Raw genomic sequence first — 10,907 nt, 5'->3', positions numbered from 1 at the left:
TCAGAAGTGTCTGGTTGGGTCTTACAGAAATTTGACTTCTCTCCTATGAGGCTTCAAATGTCTACCAGTCTAATCAAGCTTTTAATAATAATAATAAATCAGCCCTTTAAATATTATTTGAAAGTAACTATTGGAATCCAAACAATGTAGTAAATTTAAACACATAGGTTATCTACAGGTGATGTACTTTGTTACAAAGAGTTTCAAAAGCCGATACTCCCCCGAGCAAGGGAATAGCCAAGTTTGTTTCGGTTCCCAATAAATGACATGAGCCCTGCATAGGTCTCAATAAGAATGGGTTGGGTTAACACCATCAGTTCCTCTTCTCTTCCAGATCCAGCAGAATTCTTGTGAGCCTTCTCGATAGCTGGGATGAGCTTGGATGTGAATCCAGACAACTGAAGAACAAAGAAGAAGCATACATTTAGTGCCTCCAGGATGCTCTGAACATCCCCACTCAGTCAGCCTCAGTGGAGGGGACTACCCTGCTGGGGGCAGCAGCTCTTCCTTCTTAAACATGAATGACCCCTCAGAAATGTTGGGCTTGCTTTTGTTTACCTTTTAGTATAGTACTCAGCCAATAAGGAATGCACGTAGCAAAATTATCTGCCTTATTTGTTTTCCATTAGTCATAACTTGTGGAACATTAAGGAATCAACTTAATATTTGCTCATCGTCTGTTATGAATTAGACACTTGTTGGGCACTGCTGGATGCTAAAGGCCAAATATGAACATCTGCTGCCCTCAAAGACAACTGACTATGATGCAGTCTACAAAGCACATCTGCTGTGGGAAAGCAAGGATCATTGTAACAGACAGAAAGAGGGACAGAAATACCTATGGAGAACGATGTCAAAAGCACACCCTAAGGTCTTTCTTTGCAGAATTTCCATGGGTAGAAATGAGGTTCAGCAAGTCAGAAAAGGCCTAGAGATGGGCATGATGTCTTCCAGCTCAGCCTTCTTCCTGCCACATGGAAATCCCCAGGAAACATCCTTCTCATTACTCCAAAGGCACAGACAGAGAAAATACTGAATTTTATAATTCTAAACCATGTTCCTTAAGCACAATACTTGAGTGACAGTGTGAATATTTTGTTTCTGGTTTTCTTAATTTTTAGACGACTACAAACATGAATATTGCATCAATATCACCCCAGTCCCCCAAGGCCTCCAATCTCCTCTCTTGCTTCCTCTTTCCTCCCTGACTCATGACCTCCTCTTTAATTATTATTGTTACACACACGTGCACATGTATGTGTGTAACAAGTCCATTTAACAGTGTGTGTGTATGGTATACGTGTACAAGGCTGACCGTTTGGCTTAGACAACCCTATGCGGGAGCTTGTCCCTGGAGGAAACGGATTCTCCCTCCCTCTGCAGCCATTGGCCAGTTGTCTACTCCTTCAAACAGAGCAAAGACCTTATGAATTTCCCCCTATCCATGCCAGCATGCCAACTGATATCATGCAGGTCTTGTTAAGGAAATTATATTGTTGAAAATTTCCCATTACGTCTAAAAGACATCAACTATAACCAGGCATCCTGGTCTGCTAGCTCTTCCAGACTTTGAATTCCTGTTCTCAAAGTTTCCCCTAGGTGTGGGGGTTGTGTTACAGATGTGTGAACTGGAGTTGGGCATTCCAGGGACCCTTAGTCTTTCTGTGTTGGCCAGGCGTGAGTCTCTGGAAAAGTCTCCATCTGTTCCACAAAGAAGCTTCGTTGATGAGAGATGAGAACTACACTAACCCATATAACTTATACCACAGCTACAAATCAGTGTTTTGAAAAGCAAATAGGTGCTATTACGAATAATGTTGCTTTAGCAGGTTTCTTTGGGCTAGAGACAAGCATTGTAAAAGAAAATGTAAGCCAAGCAGGTAATCTGCTTCAATCTCTTCGCTCAACCCAATGGGATAGCTTTATTCCTTTCATTGTACTTAGTTTAGAGTCATGTTTTACTTTAAAAAGAGATTTTTAATTTAAAAAGAGAGTTTTAATTAAAACCATTAAACTGCTACCTAACTGGTTCAGGCCATTATTCAACCTAAAATGTTTTTGCAGTTTCCATTTTCAAAGCCAAGTTCAAGACTTCCGCTTCTATAATACCTCCCTGTTGTACCCTGTAGCCTATGAAAAATGCTCTTTTCTGCTGTAACTGGAGAGCAGTCTCAGCAGTTCGGAGTCCTTGCTGCCCTTGCAGAGTACCTGGGTTGAGTTCCCAGCACCCACAGGGTGGCTCACAACCATCTGTAACTCCAGTTGCAGAGAATCCGACACTCTCTCCTGGCCTCCAACAGCACCATGGTATGCAGACATAATATTCATGCACATAAAATAAAAATAAATAGTTTAAAAATAATCATCATCTTTTCTTCTCTTTCATTTCACTAATATCTCCACTCCAACATATTAACAAGTTTTCTAAGCAGAGGGGCAAGTGTGACTTTTACATGGTAAGCCATCACCAGGCTATTACTATTTGGGAATCAAATATAGTTTTTCTATGGGGGGAGAATACCTTTTACAGTCTAAGAGCACAGCATACTCTGTTCATCTGTCCCTCAGGCACCTGTAGAATTTCTGCCACACAAAAATCTCTACTCATTCAAATGTCCACCCTCATCCGAACCCCTCTAAACACACACACACACACACACACACACACACACACACACACACACACACTTTAAATTTCACATATTCTTAGCCATTACCTAAGAACATTATATATAGCTTTGCAGTTGTACCTTTGGGTCATGTTACCTTCACTCAAAATGTCTTATTTTGCCTTGACTCTAGAACTTTGGGAATCAAAAGGAGACATAGCTAAATATCCTTTGGCAATTCAAACCCCCTCCTTCTAAGATGTAGTCTGGTACGTGTCTGCAATCCCAATACTCGGGAGACACAGGACAGGAGGATGAAAAGTTTGGTTCCAGCCTGGGCTATGTACCGAGACCCTAGCTCACCAAAATGTCTCGCTGAATTATGGAACACACAGCTTCATAATACATGTAGCATTAAGTACTGGGATAAATATTAAGCCTTCCTGAGTTTCATAGTCTCTATCTCTAAAAATGGGTATATTGATAATATCAAATTCATAGGTAAAACAAGTGACAGCGGTAGACAATGGTGACATGCTCAAAGCAGTAGGAGCCAGGGTGAGCAATGAGACAAGGCTGGTATTCAGAATCAATGCAAAAAAAAACATTAATAAGTTTGTTTCTTACAAACAAAATCATTAGCTCCGTTATCATCATCAGCATCATCACTATCATCAAGAAACCACCTCCTCCTAAAAGGTAAATGACAATCTCAGCATTTCCCTTTACCAAGGCCATCTGCATCAACACGATGCCGTCTCAGAGGCCAGTGTTTGTCCAACAGGATTACAGAACATGGCTTCAGCTCTCATTGTAACCGTCATTCCTTGAGACTCCCCTGTGGTCTCCGAATCTAAGGGCTGGAAGGACAATATTGACACTATTTCCTGCTCCACACATCACGTTATGTGGATACTCTTCATTCCCAGCCATGTCTGGAACACTCTCAAAGGGGGTCGGCGTGCTTACAGAGACAAGCTGCTCCTTTAAAGGAGTGGCAGACAAAAGGCCATGTCCCCAAGCTGGCTCTTGAGCATTTCAAGCACCTGAACTCAATCTGTGTGACAGGAGCGCTGTGTCATCTGATATGAATGCCACCAGCCACATACTTTTGTCTAAAAGCTTTTATACACCCACCTCTGTCTCCCGCTTTTATTTCTGTCTCAAAAAACATAGGGTCAAGTTTTAACAACTCCGGTTACACAGGGGCTATGTGTTGGTTGTGGGGGAGCACGGTCATGTTCATGGAGGAAGGGGTGCAGTATTCTTGACTTCACAGCGATTATTTACCAGCTGAGTGCTTGGGCCCCTGGTTTCTTCAGGTGTTGTCTGCCAGCAACTCCTGCCTAGAATCTCAGTTTTCTTTATTACAACCATCACTTGCTTCCTGTTTATACTGAGCAGAGAGACCAGGTTTCATGCCTGCAGGCCCACATTCCTTAGCTTGGCAGGTTTTCCTAGCCTTGGGGCCACAGGTTTCAACCTTTCTCTCTGTAAAGAGGAAGGTACCCTGGGATGAGGAACAAATCCTTGTCCAATAGTGAAGATATGAAATCACTTGGCAAGTTACAATGCTGGCCAAAATGTGTGTCACATTTTCTCAGCAACTGTCAATTGCTTTGTACGGACTCTGTAACTGTGGGTAATTTAAAGTGTACAGAAGATGATGAGACAGAAGTTTCTTTTCTACACAAGAAGTTTCCACTCATTCTGTCTTTCAATCTTATCCTATCCACTCCAGCTCTCCCTTCTGAAAACCACACACACAGAGAGAGAGAGAGAGAGAGAGAGAGAGAGAGAGAGAGAGAGAGAGAGAATCACATACATACAACAAAGAAGTCCTTTAGACTTATACCTAGTTCCATGAATATTAGTAACTGCTAAGGTGTGGATGTATGTTTATCATTGTATAGTCTTAGCTTGTTTACTTAATCCCTGTGTTTAAGAGTCTTGACTTTTAAAAATGAAGATATTTACTCCTATCTTAGATGTTTTCTTAGTAAATTTACACGACAATATCACTCATGCTATAAGCAATAAAGATAAAGTAAAAAGTATATCATATGTAAAATTATCTTTATGTGCTATGCAAGTACCTTAAATGCAACATAACCTAGTATCCTACATTTCCACAGTCGTGCATTGTGAGTAGTACATGGCATGTACGCAGATTTGAAAAGATTTCAAGGTGGACAGGTAAGGCAGACTTCCGGGGAGAAGCTGTTAGAGCCCCGTGTTTGCACAACGTGGACATGACCTACACTTCTGATGGGTAACGGGAGGTATCACATTTTTACATCACATGATAGAAACATGAAGGTTGAGTTACACATAGCCAAACTCTTCAAATGATTTACAAGCTAATGAATCAACCTATCATTAATAGGTAATGTTTACAGATAGTATAAACTTGAATTTGAACACCTGTGTATATTAACACATCTCTCTTGAGTACCTTGCTATACTACCTTAGTAACTCAGCCTTGATACAATGATGAAGGCATAATTAAGGACACCCATGAGAGCCCGGAAGACAGAATTACAACTGTTCATTTGGGGAAAACTCACAATAAGAAAGCTGCCACTGTCCTCAGCTATTAAATAGTCTATATTACTTTGCTATTTACCTTAGACTGGACATTTAGTGTGTGTTTCTTGCTTGATGTCACTCATATTGGTTGTAGTTCTATTTTTTGTGTATGTTTTTGCCTTTTTCTCCTGGACAATACTTGATATTTGTTCTTACTGCATATTGTTTTGTATTAGGTTTAGTGCCCTCTTATTTAGACAAAATGGGGAGGTGTTGTGGGAATTCATTCAGCCAATAACCTTTTGGGCATTAGCATCTTTAGGACATGGTCTAAGATACTGAATGTGGACTGATGAGTGCAGACGAAAAGCGAGCTCACTCTCTTGGCTGGTGGTCAAGTTTCTGTACGCAGTTCCCCAGCACCAACAGAGCAGAGGACCGCAACGGCTTTCTTATTGTGAATATTTCCCAAATAAACAGTTGTGATCCTTCATTCCAGGCTCTCATGGACTTCCTTAGTTACACCTATCCAATGTGACCTTATCTGAATCGTCTATCTCCAACTTTCTCTACGGCAATTTATAAAGTTCTAACTGCCTAACTATTCGATGGATGATTCAAGCTCAATATCTCATAAACTAATCTAACCTCTCACATTTTTAGTTATCGCCATTCAAATTCATGCAATCACCATCTAACCACCCAGTAACTACCTCGCCAACTTCTCTGCTGTTTTCTGTATTTCACCTTTCATGCTCTGAAAAAAAAAATATTTGATTGCATCTGGATGTAGGAGACCAAAACAAAGTACCATCAAACCATCACATTTCTCTGTAGGCAACAGAACACAGTCCTTCAATCTTTCATTGTGAACTTCTTCTGGCAAAGGCCATTCAGAAATAAGTACCTACCGCATCCAGTACAAGGAACAAGAGAAGGCTTGTCCTGGGGAGTAACACGTTTAATAGCTAAATCAGGTAAGTATTTGTATTGGCTGATAGTGAAGTTCAACTATTAATACAAAAATATAGATCATTTTAATGATTAAAAATGGTTTTCCTTTAAAGAAAGGAAATTCCCATGAGAAAATATCATTATTATACATTTTAGTCTGGATTAGCAGGTATCTTAATAAATGTCTTCCATTGCAAGTAGTAATAACAATGAAAACTAGGAGTTTGGAGAGGGTATGGACTGAAGAGGCAGAGGCTATGATGCAGGCATGTGTGTGTTACTAATAAGGACTTTTGAACACAAGGGGAGCTGGTACCACCTCTGAAGTTGGGCACTTTACCTTGGCACACATTCTCCCTCTGCCTTTCAACCCCCTCCATGAGTCTGCTCTCACAGCTCGGCTTGGTGGGAGTGTTCTGGTGTTGGTCTTGGTTTTCACTTTGTTTTGTTTTGTTTTGCTAGCTTTAGGTGGTAAAGCATCAGCCTAGGAGCTGCTGTTGATGGCTTGGTTGGGGGATTGTGAAACGGGTATCACATGAAGTGGAGCAACATGATCCCTGAACTAATTCAGTGCCTGCAATCGCCGGAGCCAGAGTCAGCGATGAAACCCTGGGCCTCTGGGGACACCTGCATGAATCCCAGCAGGATCATCAACTTTTCCTGGGAGGAGACTATATCAAAGCCAATTTATCTATTTATTAGGGGGAATTAAGACCCCATCAAGTTTCTAAGCACAGACACATTGCCTCAAGGGCACTTGCCAATTTACAGTTGTTTATTTACACCACACAAATTTACTTCCATAAATAGGTACATGTATATTAATGCAAGAACTTTAATATATCATCAATGGGACTCCAGATCCTAACTGTCAAGTTTTGAACGGAGGCTAAATTAGGTATTAGTGTTTTAAAGTAAAAAACAAATGTTAAGGTAAACATTAAAACAGGACAGAAAAGACAATGACTTCTCAGCCTATATGCACACACTCATGTGTGTATTTGGTTTTGTGAAAATAGTTTGATTTTTCACCAAATCTTCCACTCTGACTGGTTTACTTTCTAATTATGAGGAGTGTCTCTGAGCTTTAGCATTTCTTCTATGATAAGTAGATTAACCCTATTTAGGTTATAGAAAGCCACATTGGCTGTTTGAATTATAGCATTTGAAGTGTTACGCTTGAATGCTTTCTTGATTGGTGGCTACTTTTGAGGCAATGATGGTTCAATATTTTAAGTATTATTCCCTACTAAAGATTGCTTCCATTCATGAGGAGCTGCCCCTCTCTAGGCTAACCAGAAGCGATGAGAGACTAGCACAAGAGACTCTCTCTGTCACCAAAGAGTTAAATGTCTGCTTGAGAGGATGAGAAATGGGGGCATAAAAAGAATCACTGTGGCTTTGTGATGTATGGAGCATCTAGACATGCTATCCATCTGAAAGATAACAAACAGTCTAGTGAGATTAGAGGAAAGGGCAGTATCCACCACACTCTCTCTAGAGATGAGACCACCAGCAGTATCCTATGAAAAGACTTCATAAAGTCTGACCACAAAGCCAGTATGACGAAACAGACTTCACACTATTCCATATTTCTTTCCAGAATAAGGCAACTGAGATGAATCTATATAGAGAACATCACATGCACCCTCTTGCAATAAATATAACTAGCCAAATGTAAGTACTCTAACTTGCTATAATATTCCATTAAAAGATGACAGCAAGAGGGAAGGGACACATTATGGTGACACAAACATAATACATGACGTCTATGAAATAGCTATACTCTTCATACAAGTGTCTAAAGAGGCATTAAATTTTTTGCAATACACCTTCAGGTTGAGTCTTAACAGTTTTTAAGACAGAACTTGTTCTAGAAGCACACAGCTTCACCGAAAGAGCTAATATGTGACAAAGTACCATCTACCTTGCAAATCTCAAGGAACTTCTCATTAGTGTATTTCATAGGATGCTCAGTGAAGGTAGCATAAGGAACCTCAGTGGACCACGGATTCCAGCGTGACAATAGAGACTGTCCCTCGGTGCTCCCCCAGCAAATCCGAAGGCCTTCTCCTGGTCTCCTAAAGGAAGCAGATTTTTATCAGACTGGACATTTCTGTTAAATTCTTTGTAGGATATTTGATCACACTGTATAAAAAGCATTTCCTGATTCATTTAATAAAGAGTGAAATGGCCAATAGCTAGGCAGGGGAGAATAGGCAGGACTTCTGGAAAAAAGAGAGGAACTTGGGATGAATCTAGACACCAGCGAGACGTGGAGCAAGTCAGATGTACAGAGTGGAAGAGAGGTAAAAGACATGTGGCAGAATGCAGATTAATAGAAACAAGTCAATTTAAGTTATAAGAGCTAGTTAGGAACAAGCCAAAGCTAAGGTCAAGTTTTCATAATTAGTAAGAAGTCTCTGTGTCATTTGGAGGTTGGTGGCTAACAAGAAAGTTAGACTACATAGATAAATCTACAGGAAAAATGTGGCAAAGGATTGTAACTCCCCCCCTTAGCCTGTCTATTTCCACTGATGTGAGTGGCTTACCTCAAATCAAACTATTAAGGAACGAAGGATGTAGAAGGATGGGCTCGCTCTCAAACAGGGTAGCTGCAAGAGTGTTTTGGGAAACCACATGGAAATGGGACCCTGGTACTCAGGCCAATGGCCAGAGCTGGAAATACAAGTGCTGACCTCACACTGACATTCTGATGATGGCAGGTAAGAAGGATGGGAGGTAGTCTCAGTGAGAGAGGAAAGGACACGATGAGAAGTCAGCGTTTAAACAGAGCAGCAAACAGAGGAACTGTCTGTGAGAGACCATCAGATCTGCCAAATGGCAGGACGTCAAGGAGGCTTGCATCAGATTTGAAAGGGATGAGGACCATTCAAAACTCTCAGCTCACTAAGTCAGTGACTCCTCCTTTGTATCTCCTAGTCCTCTATTCCCTGCACAAAGCTTACCTAATGAAGCTGCTGTGAGAGACACACCAATGTGTATAGAGACTCTGCCGGCTCCTACCCCTAACCCCACTACTCACTCCTGATGTCCAGAAGGAAGTCATTGTCTAACAGAACCCAGGCCTGGCCATCTGTTGCATACAAATACAAAGTAAGGGAAAGTCAAACAGGAATAGGAGGCAGGAAGCCATGGCAGAAGAGCAATGCTACGTGACTAGAACTAGCATGCATTTGGCATCTTCCTTTCAGTGTGTCCAACTGAATTTTGGATTTGTGGTTTCATGAGGCTCTGAATGCAGAAAGGTGCCTGAAGGGGTAGCCAAACCCAGGTGCTCTGCATTCAACAAGCTTTAGAACCAATGGGCTGCAATTCTAAGCAGCGGCTCCTTGAAGCATCCATTCAGTTCATTTCTTCTAGAAATTCAATCCCGGGATTTTGAGAATGAAAAACCAGAGCTTAATGGTGGTGCCTCCACAAAGCTGTCACTTCCTGTATTAAAGAAGGATTCCTTTGGGAATAGCATGTGGTTTCTGAATGTTTATTCGTTCAGAAATAAGTGTAAACAGTCTCCCACATGCTCACACAGCTCTGCCTCTCAATGGTTAATGCCAAGCTGAGTCTTACAAAAGGAAAGAAAGAAAGAAAGGAACACTGCCTGCCCAGTTCTCAGGTATTTGGTGATTGTGTTTGTAAGGTGAAACTCAACGTGTGTGTGTTGTTTTGTTTTTATTAGTCCTTTGCCTAAGAAGATGAGGAGGAGGAGGATGGAGGAGGAAGAAAAGAAAGAAATGAAAAAAGAAAAAAGAAAGGAAGGAAGAAAGAAAGAAAGGAAGGAAGGAAGGAAGGAAAATAAAATCTGATGCAAGCCTCTGAAGTTTCCTTTGCAAACTTAACCTTCTCAGATTCTGTATTAATTCTGGTCATATCCTTGTATTTTTGTTTTGTTTTCTTTTTCTGTCCTGACAATAAATCGCAAAGTTTATGAATACGAGCTTGCTCATTTGTGGAGCATTCTGGCTTGAGACAATTAACACAACTTGCACAGTGGAATTATTTACTACTTCATATGTCAATTTTTGCACCAAGTACAATTTTGTTTCTCCAAAAGGGATGAAAAATCTGTCAAGAAAGCCTCCATAATAAGTAGACTTGGTTTTTTTTTTCCCTTTAAGGACTTGAACGAAAGTCAAGCATAAAATTCAAGAAGGATATTATTGTTAAATATCTGATCACTTTAACCATGACAATGGCCTTTTCCAGAACAATAAGAGCTGTTAAGAAGTTGGAGGGAAAATACAAAACTAAGCATTGATTCCATAGGTGGCATCTGAGGTGAGGCTGGTCAGGCCCTGTAGCATAGGACTTTGATAAACATTGTGGTTCGCTCCTCTTCTGTTAAATGATTTTGGGAGAACTGTGATGATTGAACACACCTTATGGCCAGCAATATTTGATGCTGCAGTATAATGCAAGTGTGAATTAATAAAACAAAGAGCAAAGGGCAATGAATGAGTGTTCAATATGTCAGTCAGTATGATTGTGGACAATCACATTCCTCTTTCTGAGTGTCATACGAATTAGAATCTGATTTATTCATCCTATTGAACCTTCAGAATATGTTCGTACATTCAATAAAAATTGTATGACCTCCATATCCATTCTTCAGTCACTGGGGGTTTAGTTATTGTAACATTTAGTTATGTCAGTACTGGGAGTGATATAAAAACTTTGATCACATCACACATATAGCTCAGAAACATCTATAACTATAGCTCCACATGATTTGATGCCCTCTTCCAGCACCCCATTCCCCCGAACACATACATATACCCATATATAAGTAAAAT

At 40.6% G+C, this 10,907-nt stretch overlaps 1 protein-coding gene across 1 annotated transcript in view; it reads right to left on the bottom strand.

The window, feature by feature from the left end:
• Nucleotides 1-203: 203 nt before the first annotated feature.
• Tprg1 (tumor protein p63 regulated 1) overlaps nucleotides 204-10,907 on the bottom strand; it is a 106,377-nt gene continuing 95,673 nt past the window's right edge. The window contains exons 4-5 of the mRNA XM_041677741.1: nucleotides 8,021-8,174; nucleotides 204-398 (exon numbers count right to left, since the gene is read on the bottom strand). Of these exons, the coding sequence (XP_041533675.1) occupies nucleotides 204-398; nucleotides 8,021-8,174 (349 nt within the window). The remainder of the gene's footprint in view (nucleotides 399-8,020; nucleotides 8,175-10,907) is intronic.

The sequence above is a fragment of the Microtus oregoni genome, unplaced genomic scaffold, assembly GCF_018167655.1.
Source record: "Microtus oregoni isolate MIOR12 unplaced genomic scaffold, Mior012 000029F_ref0000214, whole genome shotgun sequence".
In the NCBI taxonomy this organism is placed as follows: domain Eukaryota; kingdom Metazoa; phylum Chordata; class Mammalia; order Rodentia; family Cricetidae; genus Microtus; species Microtus oregoni.
This window is presented reverse-complemented; position numbering and strand designations above follow the sequence as displayed.